Here is a 19,262-nt window from a genome sequence, read left to right on the forward strand (position 1 = left end):
CTTTGATTCCCTGTCCAAAGCGAGGGCTGTGCGCTCAGAGAAAGCTGGGGACTGCCAGCAGCCCTGGGCTGTGCCTCGGGCTGGGGAAGGAGGCTGAGGCTGGGTTTCTGTGCTCCACCCTGGGGTGAGACCCCCTGTGGGACTGCGGCTTGTGGGGTGTGTAACTATGCAAAGCACTGAGCTGATGCACCACTAAATATAGCCCAGAGGGTAAAATGCACCTCAGAGTATCCACTGAGGATCAGCTGAGGAGAGAAACATCTGGCTTGGGTAAACACTCCCAAAATGATGGCCTTTCCACATGGTCCCACACATGCTGTATTAGTCCTTGGGCATCAGGAAGCCCAGAGAACAATGCATAAGCATCCACAGCCAGGCACAGAGAGTCTAAATGGAAATATACTGGAATTGATCTGTAGGAAAGAAAATGAAGGAAGGAGGAAAGATCACTATTAGCTATCAGTAGAGAAAAGGAAATTTTCTCTTAACATTCAAGTTTCTCTTAATAGTCAGGTGTCCTACAGCAATAAACTGAGCAGTGGATGCTATTTTTCTCCAGCTGCAGATGACAGGTTAGGACTGAAATTTGGGATTGATAAAAATGGAAGAAACAGAGCTTAATGTAAGAAACACAAGCCCAGAGTACACACACGCAGGGGCAGGGAAAAAAATAGAACAAAACCTGTAGGAAGTCAAATTTACACATGACATACAGAGAACATGATCCACGTGGGGTGGGTCCAGTGCTTAGAAAATCGAATCTCCTTCACTTTAATCTTGCTGACAGTTTACCATGGCCAAATGGAGTGGAGCAGATGATCATTCTCATGCAAATAGGATGCATTTGTTAATGGTTATTTTATGGCACAAAGTAATCTGTGGAGTGACTTCCAATCCAAACCCATGAGATCACACCAAAGCTTTTACGTGCTCCAGCATGACTTAAACAAGAACTCGAATGCAAATGTTAAAGATGACAAAGCAATGAGGGGATTTTGTTTGTGCTGTGTTTAGCTGGTGATTTCATTAGGAGCAAAATCTTTGCTGCTTTCCCTACTCTGCTACATTGAGACAATTGTGGAGAAATCAGGGGTGTGTTCAGCAATCCTTTTGATTTTACTAGGAAGCACCAGCCAGCTGCTAAATCCTATTAAATATCTACCCTTCCCTGATAAATATTACAGCATGTGACCATTTTCACTGCTGAAAATGCTCTGGAAAAGAAAAAAGGGAAAGCTACATAATGCAGCATGTGGAACAAACAATTCTGCTGCTTTCTCTCATTGATGGCACTAAACCTCCCTCACACAATGACATGATGCACAGAACAATGTCCGGGAGCCAGCCAAGTGTTAGGGGCTGTGGAAGGGCAGGTCCTTTCATTGTCTTTATTTTTACACAGAGTTTATGGCATTTTGGTGTCAGCAACACAAAAATAAACCTTCCACAAGCCAGATGCAGATTCATGTACAGGAATGACTATGTTCATCTGCAGAAAGTTACTGTAAAGCCTCTCACAGCAAAGAAACAAAAGTCATCTGGGTTTAGCAGATTAAACTGGTGGAAGAACTCAGCTTTAGATTTATAGTTTTTCTTTCAATTCAGAAGATGAAGATGACATATTTAAGCAGATTTAGAGGAGCAGTTGCCCAGCTCTCCCTGCATTGGTGATGGCTGTGTGAACCGCTGGTTTAACTTGGGGGACTGGAATACAAACCTGTGTAACCATCTCCCACAGCATGCTCAGCTCTCTCCGTGGAGAACACCCATCACAGGGCCCATTACAGCAACACAGCCACTCAGCTGCTCCTCTGCTTCTCCAGGAACCCCACCGACTGCTTGTTCCTCGGTATGGAACACAAAGCAGCTACAGAAACACCACCTTTCTAGTGGGTGATTCAAATGCTTTAACACTTCTGGGTGCTGCTCTTGGAAATACCTACACCCACTTTCAGCTTCAACCACCACCACCTACCCTGAGTTGCACAAACTGCTGAACAAAATGATCACAAGGACCAAGGCCTGAACCCCAAACTGTATCACAGAATCACAGACTGATTTGGGTTGGGCAGGACCTCAAATATAATCCAGTTCTACCCCTCTGCCATGGGACAGGACACCTTCCACAAGGCCAGGTTGCTCAGAGCTCTATCCAGCCCAGCCTTAAACATTTCCAGGAATAGGGCAGCCGCAGCTGCTCTGGGTAACCTGTGCCAGGGCCTCTCCACCCTTGCAGGGAAGAATTCCCTCCCAATATCCCATCTAACCCTTGTCTCTGTCAATGTGAAGCCATCCTCCCTTACCCTGTCCCTCCAGATTCTTGTAAATAGTCTCTCTCCATCTTTCCTGTACCTTCTTTAGGCATGTCAGGACACCCTGAAGCTTCTTTTCCTCAGCCTTCCCCAAAGGAGAGGAGCTCCATCTCTCTAACCACCTTGGTGGCCTCCTCTGACCCTCTCTTCCTCCTTTCTGAAGAAAGATGTTACAAAACCACATCTACAGCAAAACAGCAGAAGTACAGACAAATAAAGGAGTAACTTTTTGGCCTCATGACATGCAGCATTCAAGTGGGCCTCCTTTAAAAAGCAGCATGGAAAATGTCTCTGTGCTGTTGGCATTTTACACAAAAGGACACAACCTCCTCACGGCCGATTTGATGTCAGTGCTTATTGCCACTTTTCCCTTTTGCGTAAGAAACAAATCACTTCATCAAAAGGAGCATGGAAAAAGCATCTGCCTGTCCCAGGACACTGACTGCGAAATTCCCACAGAAGAACAATGAAAACCTGAGGTCACTGCACTGTTTCAAGTACACACAATCTTGGGGGGGGTCTTGGCAGTTTCCTTCAAAATACATTATATGCATAATGCAGGGAAGTGCCAGGGGATTTTTGAGGGGGACAAAAACATTTTTCTGTACTTGTTCAAACCACTCTTTGATTGGCAGCGTTGAATGAGGATGAGAGCAAGGCTTGGCATGGGCAGGGAACATGCCAGGTACTTCCCTACATCAGATCCATCTTATTTCTTTCTGTGTTCAGCAAACCCAGCAGAATGAGTTTTTACAGTGGATTCCCATTTCTCTATGGGAAAGAAAGCAAAGGTAGGAAGAAGGAGCTGGGGGGGGTTTATTATTTCTGGTTTTCTCTTTTCCTTTCAGCAATCCTCCCTCTTCTCAGCACTGCAAGAAATGCAGCTGCTCTCATGGAAAACTGCTGGCACTGCTATTCCCACAGTGCAGTTCCTACTGGTCCTGTGTGCCCACCAGGGACCCTCATTAGCCAGGGCTTTGGAAATACAGGATTGTAACTGACACTAGCCACAGATGAGCCACAGAGAGATGAGCATCAGGACTCAGCACTCCCTGGGAGCACAGCAAAGTGAATCCCCTCTCTTCCTGAGCAAACCCTGGCACTGTGGGTGACCACTTGCAGTGGCACTTGCCACCCTGGAGGGAGGAGACCTGCCAGGATGCAAGGCTGGGGGGAGCCGAGCAAGGGCAATCCCCATGGGATAGCCAGGAGAAAGCTGTCACTGTGAGGGTGTTGGGACACCACCTCCCCACAGGCTGTGGGAATTCCATCCTTAGGGAGACTCAGAACCCAGGAGAACAAATCCCTAAGCAATCTGATCTACCATGGGAGCTGCCCCTGCCTTGAGCAGGTGTGCCAGACCAAATAAACTCCTCTTCCAACCTGAAGTATTGTGTGAATCTATGAATTCCAGCAAGCTTAAACAAGAATAGGCCAGAAGTCTGCACTGCCAGTATTCCTATGGATTCCCACTGAGGGATTTCACAGGGCTGCGGGATCTCTTCTTTCATCTGAGGCACAAGTTGAGACATTATATGGAGAGCAAAGTCAAAGCTGGAGTATGTTTTGACCGTGCTTCTGTAAAATCTCACTGCAATCAGAAGAAAGAATAGATGAAAGAAAGCCAAACCTTTGTTGGTTTCATGTTTAAATCTAATTTCACCTTAATGACAGAGAAGCATGAATAGCAAATAAAGAAATCTACAATGACTGCATTTAATCCTTTCAAAATATTAAATCTCTCTGCTCAGAGATGTTATCATTATAATTAATTGCTGCTAAATTATAATTTTCATTATCACAGAAATATTTTAAATGGAAGAACATGTATTTAAATAACCACTGCGTTGATCAGGGATTAATAAGAGCTGAATTCATAGCCTTGCTGAACAATGTGTTTAGTTCCTGCAGTTTCCATGGCCACACAATAATTTACTATTGTTAATTGTGTGTCGTATTGTGGAGTCAGATGCACTACACTGTGCTGACAGGATGCTGAATAAAAGCAGCAGCACCACAGGTAAGCCAGACCACAGCTTAGCAAACTAAATCCCAAAGGTGGAAACTGAATGAGTAACAGCAACAAAAATACTGTAGGTTACAATAAAATCACTTGTGCAACTGAAGGAACTGAAATATTTATAAAATGCCTTTATTTCTAAAAAGAGAGTTTTAAAAATGCATTAAATTTAATGAGATTTGAGACAAACTGCTAATAAGAAGCATTAGAGGAAAAATCCCTAATCTTCTCTGGCTCTAATCTGCAAACCTATCATGCAGAGCTCCCAAGAAAGTCCTGGAGTTGGTGTCTTTTGAGACTGGCAGAACTGACACCTTCACCTGTTTGCTTGCTTAAGAAAAGCTCCAGAAAACTGAACCATGATCTCAATCTGAGCACACATTCCAACTAGTCACTCTGTATAGTAAAGGAGTTCTTGAAGAAATCCATGTGGCAATTAAAAAAGTAACAATAATAAGAGATCTTTCCTTTCATGCCACACCCACTTTATTGGGGCTTCTGAGGCACAAACAAGTTGTGCATGCATTCTAGTTCCTCACCTCAAAATTTTCTTACTAGCCTGTTTGATTGCAATCCAAAGGTCATTTACTGATCTGCTCTTGTGGGACAATGTGGCATGTTTAAGCAAAATCATTTTAGCCTTTGGAATTATGCAAGAGTGGGGAAAAGAGATCCCTTTCCAGCACAGTATTTCCTGCAAAATACTACTTTCAAAGCAGTACCAGAAAAAAATCCCTTTGTTTGAAACCCTCGAAAGTCTCTCTGAGATTTAAAAGGTGATGCAAATTTGAAGAAATTAGGGTAAAATTATACTTTGAATACCTTAAATGTGTATCTTCATCCAGAAACATCACTTGCTTCTTGTTTTTCTAGTCTTAAAAGTGGACTTGTGAGTTGTACTGATTGTGCAAGGCCTTGACTGCAACAATTGGAAAGGCCTGCGTAGGGACAAAGGTGTGGCTCCTATGGAAGGGATACAGGAGAGCTCCCAAGTATTTACCTTGACTTTCTTTCATTTTTAGCACAATGAGAAAATTATAAAAGCACACAAAGGTTCCTGATCACAGTCATTTCACTGATGCCTCCTCAGCCATGTTGCCTATCATCTCCATAGTCTGGGCTTTTCCCCCTCAAAATGTGAATCGCTGATGTGGTGTTTTCTTCAAAAACCCCGAAAAACAGAATAAAGCCCCAAACACACTATGAGGTAATGGCAATTAATAAAGGAAAAGCAACTTCTGAAAGTTGAGTGTCTACCCAACATTCCCAGTTGTCTGTTAGTGTAACAGCAATGCCATTAGAACACAGTTCAGGTATTGGTTAAGCACAGAACAACTGCACATTCACACAGACTATTTGTGCTTGCACCCATCTTACACAGCTCCAAATCACAGATACAGGGCTGCACAGGCATGAGGATGCACTGTAGCATCTCACACTCATCTGGATGTTCCTGAAGCCTCAGTCACAACTCACTGATTTTCGAGTCTCCAAACTTACACACATTTCACACATTTCAGCCTGACTCAGATGCACCAGATGTTTATGCAAAAGGCAAAGTCCCATGAATGCACTCCTAAATGCAAAGGCCACCGTGACCTGCAGCTGAAGCCAGAGAAACGTTTCTAAACTTGGCAACAGGAGCAAAACCAGAAGGGAGAGCTGAGTTGTGCAGCACAGAAAACAAAAGGTGTTCTGGCATTAGGTAGCTCACACAGCTACCTGAAACCTGCCAGGAACTGGATGGGATGGGCCACGCTCATGAGGCTGGAGAGAGGGAAAGGACAGCCACAAACCCAGCACCCTGAAACGAGCACTGCAGAGATCACAGCACCCTGCCCAGCCATTTCAGTCATTGGGGAAAACAGGGGGAAGTCCCCTTGGAGCTGCTGTTTTATGCCGTGCTTGTCCCAGCCCGAGGAGCAGCTCTGCTGGCGCCAGGGCAGAGCTCCGATCCATCCCTGCGGGGGATGGCACTGCCAGGACGTGCTGCATGGTTAAAGGTTTTACATATTAGGTGTCCTTAAGTGTTGTTTGCTCTCCAGGACGACTTGTGACTGCTTTTATTTAGGAAAAAAGTATGTGCAGTGAGGAATTAGCTGGAACACGGCTGGCGCCAGGCGCTGAGGACACAGGAGCATCTTTCAAGTGGCACAGAGCATCGTTAGCATCAGTGTGCTGGCAAACACCAGTGCAAGTCAACTGTTAAGAGAAAAGGCTCCAGTAAATAAGATTTATATCATGGGAATTTTATTATATACCCTGTCAGACATATCTATCTTGGAGGAGAGGCAGAGAGAGAAACATGTAGTAATATATCAGCAGCAGGAGATTTATGGGAAAAATGGTCCATAACTTCCACATCTCACCCCGTGAGTTCCTCTTGTAAGGACTTAGGCCACAGCTAAGAGCAACCAGGTCCAGATTATCAGTGCACCTGCACAAGTGACAGTGGCCAGGATGTCACCCAGGGAACAGTTGGGAAACAGACTGCAGGCACTGCCAGTTTTCTGAAGAGACTTCCTTGAGCTAGAAGTGACTGTTCCTGATCCCAGGGGAGGCCTTGAGGACGAAACTCACCTCACACCGCACAGGGTGAACAAAGACACGGGGAGGGAGAACACGAGACACTCAGCACTCAAAGGTAAAGATAACCCAAATTATTGAACTTCCCGTGACGAGGATAACAGAAAGGTCAGAAGTTCAGAACAGCACTAATATTTGATGTTTCCAGACACCTCCCCTGTTTATTCAGAGCCTGCCTTAAGTGCCATTCCCTAATGGCTCTTACTCATGTCAGCCTGCAATCACGGTACAGTCACATCTGTGATTTCACAGCAGTCTCTCCCATTATACTGCCAGGCAATCTGAGCTGACAGAGGAACACACCCTGAAAAAAGCAGCCGTTGCACTATCAAGGTCTATCTTCCCTCCAAATAACTGTGGAAAGATACTAAAGTAGATGTAGAATTAATTATTACCCAAAGCAAACTGTAGTTCATTGACTACAGATGGGATGGTCAGGTTTTCACTTCTCTTTTTTCCTGGAACCAAATCATAATCAGATCATATTGTCAAAAACTGGAAACACTTCCTGGACGAAATGAGCATTAAGAACTGGACTTTGGAGGCTTTTTGAAAGGAGAGGGTGGAACCCAATATATGGTCTTAGCACAGAGAAGCTGAAACCAAGGGGGAGCTGTTATTTGAGAAAAATGTAGGAATAGGAGTGAAATTGAGACAAAATCCCTCAGCACTGCATTGTTTGTGCAGTTCCTTTTAATGGGGCTGCACTGGGTTAGACTATCTGAGAAGTGGGTGCTGCATATTGGCTGATTTTCTGCAGTTTGCCAAGCCATTAAGTGAAATGGAGGTATCTTTATTAAACCATAGGGGTTTCATTCCAAGAAAAATCAGGGCAGCCAGCGTTTATTCTGTTCAGATAAACTCTTAAATCTCTTTATAACCACATGTTGTTTTGTTTAATCTTTGAAGGCATAAGGTCACCCTCTGCTTGTGATTAGAGTACTTGTGGTCACACAGATCATGTTTGTACCTTGCCACTGCACTTTTTCACTGACCCTTTGGTGAGCAGTTCTCCAGCTCCTCAACCTGAAAATAGTCCCAAACAGAACTAAAACAGGCAAGAGAACCTAAAGCCACTAATCTCAAAACCAAAGCAATCCTAAGAAGCACATGCCTGGCAATACTGTAGGCAGAGATGTTTCAAGTCTCTGTGAGGACACCAAATATGCCTTCTGTAGGATGCCATTTGGGATGACACATCTCTTTTTTGCTAATATAAATAATACATAAGAATCACATTTGTGAGCTCCTCCCCAAACAGTTTAGCTGAAGTCAGTGCAGGATTGTGCATGCTACTGATTCCCACCAAAGAGCAGACTGACCCTGGCCAGTGTCACTTTGGCACTTATGTGTAACTGGGCTTCTCTTTTCAAGTTCTAGCTTATATTTTTATGAACAAACCAAACCTGACCAAACAGGGAATTATCAGCACTTCCAGTTATCCCATGAAAAGGCCACTTGGTAATGCCAGCTCTTTCACAAGCCCTTTGAAAAGGCAGGAGCGTGGCCCCCAGACCATGTCCCAGTGGCTGCCTGCGTGTCTGCCGGGCTGTGCTGTTCCCTGCACACTGAAGGGCCTTTCTCTGTAAGCTCCTTTCTCGGGAACAGTGGGGCATTGAGCAGGGCTCCAAGCCTGGTTAATATTAGTTTGGCTACAGTAGCGCTCTCCCAACAAAGGAGGCTCTCAGCCCGGGATACCCTCGCTCCAGCAGCAAGTGCACAAGGGCTTTTGTGTGAGCGTGGGCTCTCCCGGCCGCCGCGACCTCGGGCTCCGCATCACAAGTCACAAGCATGAGTGCTCCCCATCCCTCTGGGCCTTTCCCATCCCTCTGGGCCTTTCTCCTCTGGCAGAAATAAATGTGAGGACTCAGCTCGATGCAATTTCAGGAGCAGTGAGCAGTTTTGTGCTCACGTGCTCTCCTCAGCTGCACGAGGCTCTCTGTGGGGACAGGAGGCCCACAGTGGCTCCCAACAGGGATGTGACAGGGATGTGACATGTTGGAGGCACTGCTGGGAGCGAGGCCCTGCTCCCCTGTGCTCAGCAGCTGTCCTCTGCTTCTGCACGCCAGGCCACCCCCTCGCTCCTGGTGGACTGAATTTCAGAGCTGCTGGAATGCACAGTAACCCACCAGCTTCTTACTTTCTCCACAAATGACCCTTTACTTTAAAAGGACTCATTTTGAGTGGGAGTTGTTTACTAATACTCATTAAACAACTTTAGTCTTTGATGAAGTGTCACTTCACTTGGACAATCACACTGAGAGAAAGACCATTACCTGCCAGGCCCAGATATAAACATCCAAATGGAATTTCAGATTTGATTTCTTGTGGGAAGAGCAAAGTAGATTCTCAGCCACCTTATTTATGATATTCTACCTCCTTCACCAGAGCTTTGAAAGTCACCAAAAACTAATTTCCAATATTTGGTGTAAGTGTTTTCCCAAACCCATCAACTCAATGAAGATAATTTGTTTCCACATGAGGAAATGATGTAATTATCATACCCTGCGACTTAATAGCTGATACTTAATACTTCTCAATTCAACTTAAACAAGAACAAAAAGACCTTCAGAGCTGCTAGCAACAAAATAATCATGAAATTCAGACTCTGAGCAGAAGTGGTGCAATTACCAAACCCCACACCCTGTGCTGGGATCTCACAGAAGTGGAGTTTAGTAGAAGGAAGAGAGAATAGGGATTTTGTGAATCACGCAATTTGATTTTCTTCACCATTTCTACTAAGCTTAGGTAGCAGCTCACCCACTTTAATAGTCAAAGCATGCACCCAAAAGAAAACAGAGATGAAAGAAACTAAGGAAAAAGAGGAAGTCACAAACCCAAATTGGGAAAGAGCTCAGGAATGGAAGACAACCATTGTTCTGTTGTTTTATCACCACTTTCATCTCTGTCCCTAGGCTTGTTTTATTGCCCCACTTTCCACACAACTTAATGGCAAAACCCACAATCCATTTGAATAGGGCTTTTGGATAGGAAAAATATTTGGAATAGGAGCCTGTACTCCCAGGTGATTACAACATGCCCCTGAAACACTGGGATGGTCTGTGACACAGAGCTTCTTGGAGATGTGGAATGCAGAAACACCCAAGGGCTGACTCCTGTGCTGCATTCCCAGATCCATGAGCTGTGGAGATTTACACCATTTGAGCACCACACAAATCATTTTACTCTGGCTACATATCTCCCTCCAGGGTATTCAAAACACCCTGCTGTCCCATGTGAAAATATCTGCTGACAAACTTTGTTTACTTCATTTTAGAGCCCCAAAAAGTGCTCCAGAATTGCCCTTTTCAAAACAAAATTAGGCTACAGCACCTTGAGATTTCTGATTGTTTTTAAATTAAGTTCCTGACATACACAGTTTAAAAAAACCAAATGTTACAAACAGAAAACTGAAGAGAACAGATGACAAAAAACCTGAGCCAACAGCTCAGAGTTGTAAATGTTCACAGTTATTTCAGTGAGAAGCCAAATCCAATTTAAATGTTTACTTTTGACCTGTATCAACACTGACTACATGAGCAGAAATACCTTACTCTTAGCTCCTTTAACTTGCTTTCCCTATTTCCACAAGAACCAAAAGCCATGACCAGAAAAGGTAAATTTTTGCCCAAAAACTGAGTCAGGATTTGGATACATTTGCAAGGATCTTTGCACTGGAAGGAATAAGGGCCCAGCTATCACAGGAATGCACATTTAAGAGTTTGGGGTCCCTTTAAAACTCCTTGCAAATCTGACAGGGCTTCCAACTGTGCAGCTTGTGCTCAGGTGTTCACCCAAACCAGAAGACTGAAGTATGCTGTGACACATTCAGGCTTTGGAGTGTCACAGACACCAGAAAATCAAGCAAAATTTGCCACACAAACAGGAATTTCCACCTTTGAGGGGGAAGGGTAAACCAAAAATCAGTGTAACCCAAACACATTTCACCCAGAATGAAATTCAGCCTCCCTGCATTTCAGCTTTAACAGAAATTACCATGACAAGAAATGCCAGTGACCCATTTGGTAGACAAAGTAGGGTGTCCCAGGTCAGTAATCAGCGCCTGGAGCTATGCAGGTCACTGCTCCCAGGAGACTCAAAGCCTTGGCAAGGTAAATCTCCCAACCAGGAAGGCGGCTGTTGAAACTGGCTGCTCAAAGGGCACCCACAGCAGGAACTCCAAGGATCCTGGTGTCACAGAGGGCGTCTCTGCCCTAGTGCAGGACAGCACTGCAACTCCTTCAAGCTGCTCTGTTGGCAGCAGGGGCTCCCTGTTTAACCTTGAGCATAGAATGAGATTTGGGGGAAGATTTTCTGGCAGCAAAAGCTGTGGGAAAGCCCTGCTCAAGAATAGAAAATCAAGAAAATCTTCCTGCTGTCCTGCAGTATGGATGGGAATCAGCCTAAACATATATTCATACATGATCAAGCTGATTACTAGTGACCACTTAAAAACTGAAGTGGCGTGTGCCTCTTTTTATGCCAAACCTCCTTGGGTCATTGCAGATCAAAGGATTCCAAGCCAAGGAGCTCCCCTGCTGAAAGGCTCTTTCATCAGAGAGAGGAGCTTTGCCCCAAACACCCAAAATACAATTGCATTGCCTTTCCTGGTGCAAGTAGCGCTGTGCAGCCACTGACAGCCTTGTATCCCCATGAAACAGAGTTTAGAACTGATCTTAAACAGCTCTGATGGGAAAGGCATCTCACCTTTCCTACAGCTTATTCCAAACATATTTCAAACACTATTTCTAACACGGTGCAAAATAGAGGTACTTCCTCTCATGCAGCCTGAGCACCAAAACACACCAGGCTCCCACTGAAGTCCCCCGTGTCCATCCTGAAAGGCAGCGTTACAAAATGCCCAAACCTGAAATGTCCCACACGGCAGAGCCCCTTTGAAAGCTGCCTTTCCTCTGGGACTTATCAGGAGTGCCGACCTAGCTCACCCCCACCCCTCAAGATTTCACATTTGTAATTATCACTGGAAATCTCACACCTCGGGCACAGCCCAGGGGCTGAGACCCAACCTCCCAATGACAGGGCAGGAGTTGATAGAGTCACCAAGCTCCCGAATGCCAGAGATGTTAATAAATACCACTGTCCTGCTAACTGGGTGGGAAAGAGCCCCTGAAGCAGTGCTGAGAGCTGCATCCCTGTGCACCCTTTGGCTGGAAGGAGATACAGCTGCAGGGATCTCCTTCCAAATTCCTGACTGGCATTAACCTCTTCCTGCCAGCTCCTATAACCCGTGCCCAGCCGATCCACAGGATCCTGCCACATTAACACTGCACGGGTGACAGCCTTCGTTTTAGAAAAACAACAACATACCTTGCTTTGATTTGCATTTAATTCCTCAGTGTAGCAGGACAGACTTTCTCCACTGAAAGAACCTGCACAAGCTCCATGGCAACGTGTTTCCCACAAACAAGTTTTGGGGTTCTGTCTTTACTTGCAGCGAGCAACTGCAGCAGTGCAACCTGATCCCTTTCTACTGCACGAGTGGCCATGAGAACCAAAACTCCACACCTAGGTTTAAGATGATAGCAACCACTGATAGTATCGCTCACTTATCATTCCAGCACCGGCTGAACTGAGCGTAGTAGGAACTTACTGAAATTTAATAAAGGAAACACAACTTGCTAAAGCATTTTCCTCCTCACACCTGTGCCAACATTCTCACGAGCACAAGGACTGGGTACGTTAAACTCCTGGATTATCGTACACTGGACTTCAGGGCTTCTTTTGACACAGTCTTGATTCACCCCTAGCAATGCCTTCTGCCACATCCTGCTTCTCTTTGGCCCATCAAGGCAAATGGGAGCTGGGATCCCCTGCCAGGTGACCCTTCCAGGTGCACAAGGAGCCAGTCTGGTCCCAGAACCTGCACTGCCTTCATACCGCAGCAGGACCGAGCTGGAAAATCTGCTTTAATCACCCCACAAGCATCATCAAGTTGAAAGAGCGTTCCCTTACAATCATCACTTCAAGGCATTTAAAAGAGCTGGAACATAGGAGTGCCTAGGGAATCATATATGATGGGAATTTGCTTTGTCCATAGCATTTTGGGGCAGAATTAGGCTGGCTCCTCTCCTCATGTGAAGCTGGCAGTTTCAAACCTCATGTATTGTCTATCTTAGGAAAGAGGAGACCAGAGAGAGTCATCTTCTACTCCTTGCTGATTCAGACTTCTCTTTATACAGGACCTGAGCACTTGCTCTGTTATTTTAGACAAAACAATATACTCCCAAGTGCTTTTTTTGAGGAAAACCCACCATTCACTAGATCTAAACAGTGCCTTGCTATAATCTAGTGCAAAGCTGGGGATTCACATGATAACTGTAGGAACTGTGAAGAGAAGAGGGGTAAATTCAGTGTGTGAAGGACATGAGCAGAATTTAGAGTAATCTGTGTGGTGGCAATGCTGGTGGTGCCTCAGAGAGGCCTCCTACCAGAAGCAGGAGGGGTGAAACAATTATTGAAGAGTATTTGATTATTTGAAATGCATCTGCTCTTACTTGTTTGCACACCTCCATTGCGAAAGAGGTATAACTGGTGATAAATCTGTAATTTTAAAAAATGAGTTATATTCACCTTATCTTCACTGGGCTTGAGCTTTGCCCAGTGGCACAGAACACTCCCTGTTCACACCAGAGCCTTCCAGCAAGAATCCCCTGAAAATCTTACAACCCCAAAACAATGGCTTTGTGGACATTCCTCAAGCAAAGAGCCTCTAATCCGAGCAAAGACCTCTTCTGTGTCAGCAGAGTTAAGCCACTCCCTTTCCATCACACACGATATTTTGTATGGTAATTTAGCATTTCATGGAGTATCTGGTGCATAATTTACAACATTGCCTGCACCTAAGCTCCACCCTGAACAAGATCACTGGCAGCACTCATTTTCAAGCCTGTGAGTAAACAGCCACAGGATGGTCTGCTGCAAAACTGCACAGAATTTACTGCACTTTATCTCTTCTGCTGGAGGAAATTGCAGTACTTTGGGGAGAGCACTGCATCTTTTTTTAACCTTTTCTTTTTTTTAAGTCAACTTGGTGCATTCCACTGAAGGGAAAATTCACTTTCTGGGCTTTCAACAATGCGGTCTGCTTTCCTCTTTCAGTGTGATGTAAACACACAGATAATGGATTCCTGAAGCAGTGACCCTGAAAATGATAAAATCTGCCTTCTTTAGACTGCTAACTAAACCAGCAAAGAAAGAGGCATGAGCCAGTTTTTTCTTCATGCCACTTAATTCTTTCCAACACAAGTACCGCAGCCTAAGATCTGACAGATGTCCCAAGATAAAGCTTCTAAGGTATTCCCTGGTGTGCAAGTTTGGAGCCTGAATTTTCCATGCCTTGTCCCAGGAATTTCCATGTTCCCAGTGTTTCGGATGCTGTCATTTTGCCTCATTACACGCAACGTGCAGCCATTGCTGTGAGCCAGTTTACAAGACAAACCAATTGCTATGAATGAAAGATTTTTTTTTCCCTCCCTCCTTAAACCAACAAATAGGAACATTCTTTGCACTAACCAGGCTCTTGCCCCCTCTTTGACAGGAACCACAGACCACATTTGCAGCCCAGACCAGAGTAAATGAAGAAACATGCACAGAAGGGCAGCACTTCGCTGTACTCAGGCTGCTCTGGGACTATCTCCAGAGTCACATGGATCTAGAGGAGGAGGAGGAGGTTTGGTTTCAGTGAAGAATTCTTTTTTATTTTGCAACTGCAATCCCAGAGTTCATTCATTGTTGGGATGTGTCTTCCACAGAGAAACAGCAGAGCTTGTTTTACCCTGCCTGGGGCACGGAGCTGCTTGGCACCATCCTGCCCCCTGCACCGGGGGTTTGCAGCCATGGCCGAGGCCTACCCTCCCTGCTGAGAGCACACGGCACCCCCAGAAGAAACCTCTGGTTCTCACACAGACAGGGAATTCAATGGGAAAATATTAAAAGACATTCTCCTTGACTAAAAGCAAAGAAAACTGGGAATGTAAAAGTACACGAGTGCTTTCTCAGATATCTATGGCGTGAGCAAATTAATTCGTTAGGGAATTATGCAACTGTTCTTCATTTGAAGAAGTGAAGCCACCCTCTGCCTTTGCAGAAGGTACACAGGGGTTGGAAAGGGCCCTTGCACTGCAAACTGCACCCAAACACAGCTAGAATTTGACTGATGGCCAGTTTTAACTGTATTTTATTTAAGGATAAAATAAATAGAAGACTGCTCCCTCACTCTTCCCCTTATTGTTCTAAGAGACGTGGTCTGGCTTAGTCCTCATTGCAAGGCTGAGTGGCTCAGAGGCTGGACACACACCTTAATCCTGTGAAAGGCTGGGGACACCTTCGGAGTCAGAAAAGCCACACAGTATCCCTTGAAAGAACTCGGAGCTTTTTCTCACAGCACCAATTTTGTCTTCTCTCACTAACACCTTGGTGCAATGAGAATAAGGCCGGACTAACATGTTTACAAGGATCATAGCAGGGCAACACCTCCAAAAAACCCACACAGGCTTACCTTGTAACTGCTTGAATCGTCCTTCTAACTGGTTATAGTTATACGGCACCTGAGCTGCATATCCTGGGGACAACGGCCCGGGCATACTGGTTGATTTTTGTAATTCCATTTACAGGTAGCGCAGAGATACGATGAACTGCAGCATAAAGGAACCACAAGTTTCTTTACCATACATCCAGGTAAATCCCAGCTTCCTCCAGTAGCTTGGCGTCAATCCCTAGCGAAAACGCTCCCCCCTGAGCCCTAAGTAAATAAAACAGCTTCGGTTCAAAATCCAGCAGTGTGGCTTGGCGGTAAGCTCTCTGTAATGGATTCAAACTTAAAGCACCAGGAGGGTGTTTTTTTGTTGGGTTTTTTTTCCCCAGTTCCACAACGGGCAACTCTCAAGTGTTCGAATCTGGTTCAAATGCTCGTCTGGCTCTGGCGAAACCAAGTGAAATAAAAGCGAGCGTGCGATTCAGGCCGAAGTAAAGGCAGCATGGAGCCACGCGCTGCCGCCCCGGCCGGCGCTCCCAGGAGCCGCGCACACCTCAGACCTTTCTGCTGGTTTGTAATATAAACAGCAGCCGCCCGGGCGCGGGCTGATGTCACTCGATTACCATACGGCACGGTGGAGGAAAGGAAGGCTGTACCAAGGGCGAAGGGGCGGCGGAGCAGGGGAAGAGCGGCCCGGCTCATGCAACGCCCCAGCGAGTCCTTCCGCCGCGCCCCGGGAGCGGCTGCCCGCGGGGTCCCGGCCCGCGCTGCCGGCACCGCCGCCGAGCACGGTGGTACCTTCCCGAGAGAAGCTGCTGGAATTACAACCTTTTGTTAGGAGCCTCATGTAACGGAAAAGTCTCAGATTACTATCACTTGAAAAGGAGGGCACTTTTCTTTATTTATCTGCGGGGCTGTCGGCTTGCAGAAGCACCGCACGCACACAGAAGCGCTCATTCAGTATTTAGCACCAGCCAGGAGGGGACGCGGGGAGATGTACGCTCCAGCACACCGGGAACAAACGAAAGCTTTGTCGAAAGGTTCTTTAAACAGCCAATTCCTGTCACTTCGGTTTATGTTACTTGACGATATTGAGGATTTTGACATGCCCTGTGCATGTGGCTCCTTGCCCAGTTATCAGTGTGCTGGGTATTACTGCAAGATTAATGGGCTGTGCGCTGAGGGGGAGGGCTCTAACGTAAATAAGGATGCCTCGCCGAGCTCTGACCGGCACCTCAATACCCTGCCCAAGTACAAACGTGCACAGCAGCAGCAGCTGGGCTTGGCCCTGGAAGTCAGTTCCTGCAGATGGTATTAGATACAGGATGTCAGTTTTCCCTCAGGGACATCAGCTCCCAGCCCTAAGTTGTAAGTAAAATTAAAAGGTCAATTCTACATTCATAGTCTCAGTGTATAACATTTGCCTGTTCATTTTAAAAACTGCTGATAATGTTCACACAAATGTTTTCTCTTTTCTTCTTTTGCATTTCCAAATTCCTTTCCACTGGAATCCATGTTCTCTCCTCCTCCCACTCCATCCCTTCGTGAAACATTTCAAAATGTTGCCTTTGTTTTGATACCATCATTTCACAAGGTTTAAGTCATATAATAATTTCTGTGAGGACAATTTCTGTGGGAGAAGCTCAGCCCACTCCCCCGAGTCACTGCAGCCCAAGGTCCTGCTTGGTGCCAGGTGGAAATTCAACCAGCCATTACCAGCACACCAGGGAACGAATGTGCACAAAGTCCAACCACAAACACTGCCAATTTAGGGAGAAGTGATGGAAGTCGACACTTCTCAACTGAAGCTGGGGTTTCCAAAAACACATGGACTGTTGAAAATGTCTGGCACGCTGCTCCTGAGGTCATAAATGCATTTAAAATATTTATGGCTTTTAACTATACCGTTTTACTTAAAGCACCACCAGAGCTCTAGTCCAGAGTTACTTATATTGATAGAGAAGGGCTTTTACTGGGGTATTTCAGTGCATCCCTTTTATTTCAGTATAGCTGTATTTACACAAGACTCCTGGTACTACAGCACACTTCAAGTAGAGCCTAAAACATTTCTGAAACTTGGCCTTCAATCCCTTCAGCACTACCCACACTTGGTCATGAAAGACTCCTGAGCTGCCCCAGACAGGCTTTACAGTATGAGGGAGGACAGTGGCTGTGTAGGAGAGCAGGCCCTGCAGGCTTATGCCCTAAAAACATGTCTGGAAGGCATCAGGGGGACCTGAGGAAGCACCTGCACTTGCAGCCCCAGCAGGCAGGATGCTGCTCTCCAGACAACAATGGGCTGATGTGGCAGGCTCCTGCTAAACCCTCCCCTGCTAATCTTTGTGCAGCCAGCTGTCCCTGCAGCACACAGGCACCCACACACTCCAGCCCTGGCCATAGGGTTTCCAGGGAAGAAGGGCAGCACAGAGCCTGAATTCCCAGGAACAGAGCTGGGGAAGCTGGGCTGTTAACAGCAAGGTGAACTCTGCCGAGCTGGAGGAGCACATTTTGCCCAGCACACAAGTACAGGCTTATTTCCATCACAGATATTTCTCCTGCAGCTTCCTACCAACAGCAGCTTTTGCCTGCCATGCCTGACCTACGTTATAATTAAATGCAAACCCTTCCCCTCAAGAGCAGGCAGGCAGCCAGGCCCTACCTGCAGGCATATCAACTCATTCTGTCCCACCTTGAGCAAACAGGTGTTGCTATGTGAGCTCAGAGGGTAAAACTGAAGTCCAAGTGACTGACGGCGAAACTGGAGCATTTTTAACACCATGAAGGCCATAAGTCAGGAACTTTTCCCCAGCTGAAGGCTTTCCCAAAACCTTTGGCAGGCAATGCACTAATGCACGTGGTCATTATTAAAAATATGAAAAGAAAATATTAAAAACTAAAAATAATTCTTTGGCTTAGGCCCATATAAAACACAGACTGGCCTTACCCACCCCATCGTGAAGCATTAACACCACACACATAAACTTACATTTCAGCTTGTCCCCTGTGGGACAACTGAAGCTTGCAAGCTTCAGGAGACACTGAACAAAATTTGGGGTTTGATGGTTTGTTTTTTTTGTCCCTGTCCCCTCTCTGTTCCTCCCAATTCTGGCCTGCCCAGTAGCACTAAACATTACCTTACAGGGAAGGAACTGCAGCAGGTATGGAGCAATGCAGGCTACACAGCAAGCAGGGAGAAAAGCTAAATGAAAAGGCAAGAACCTGTGCTCAAACTGAGCTTATTTTGTTTCAGGTTTGGCAAACAGAGACACCAGACCCTGACATGCTGTCAGCAGTGCTTGCTGTGAGTATCTGACCTCATCTGAGCTGCCATCCAGATTGGCATTTGGGCTGAACAATGTGCCCCCAGCAGCAGATGTGACAGACTTCGCTGATGATGGTTCAGCTCCTGGGGCAGGCCCAGGTGCCAGGCTCAGCTGCCAGGGCCTTCCTGCTGCTTTGCTGGGCACTGCTGTACATCTTGAAGGCTCTGCCGAACAGGTGGGTGGGAATTCAGTGGAAAGAGCAAAGCAAAATGGGGACATGTCTGTGTTTGTGAAATGCTACACGGTATGTAGCAAGGCTGTTTCCAAACGGGCATCCTGCCAGCTCCCCGTTTGTGTGAGTCACACCAAGCCTAATCCATCGCTCTGCTGTTGACTGCAAATGAGTGAACCTGAGCCGTTTTCTGCTGCCATGTGGCGATGCACCGGATCGATCACAAGGCTCTGGTGCACAAAGCCCTTTGTGACATCCCAGTTCTACTCATTTTCCCTGTTTATCTTACATTGACTAAGCCCTTGACAACATTAATTAGATAATATGTTATGGAGGGGATTGAATGCTTTAAAGC

At 46.0% G+C, this 19,262-nt stretch overlaps 1 protein-coding gene across 23 annotated transcripts in view; it reads right to left on the reverse strand.

The window, feature by feature from the left end:
• Positions 1 to 19,262, reverse strand: part of SPTBN1 (spectrin beta, non-erythrocytic 1) — a 160,584-nt gene that overhangs the window by 52,581 nt on the left and 88,741 nt on the right. For 2 of the 23 annotated variants that reach the window (XM_023923065.2, XM_023923066.2), the window contains exon 1: positions 15,437 to 16,133. The exons of 20 other annotated variants lie outside the window; for them this stretch is intronic. In XM_023923065.2, coding sequence (XP_023778833.1) covers positions 15,437 to 15,545 — 109 coding nt within the window. In that variant the 5' untranslated portion in view covers positions 15,546 to 16,133. Of the gene's footprint in view, positions 1 to 15,436; positions 16,546 to 19,262 lie in introns of those variants that run through there. One more of the 23 variants, XM_086875141.1, reaches the window with a different exon arrangement.

This window comes from Cyanistes caeruleus, chromosome 2, assembly GCF_971803275.1.
Source record: "Cyanistes caeruleus chromosome 2, bCyaCae1.hap1.1, whole genome shotgun sequence".
Lineage (NCBI taxonomy): Eukaryota > Metazoa > Chordata > Aves > Passeriformes > Paridae > Cyanistes > Cyanistes caeruleus.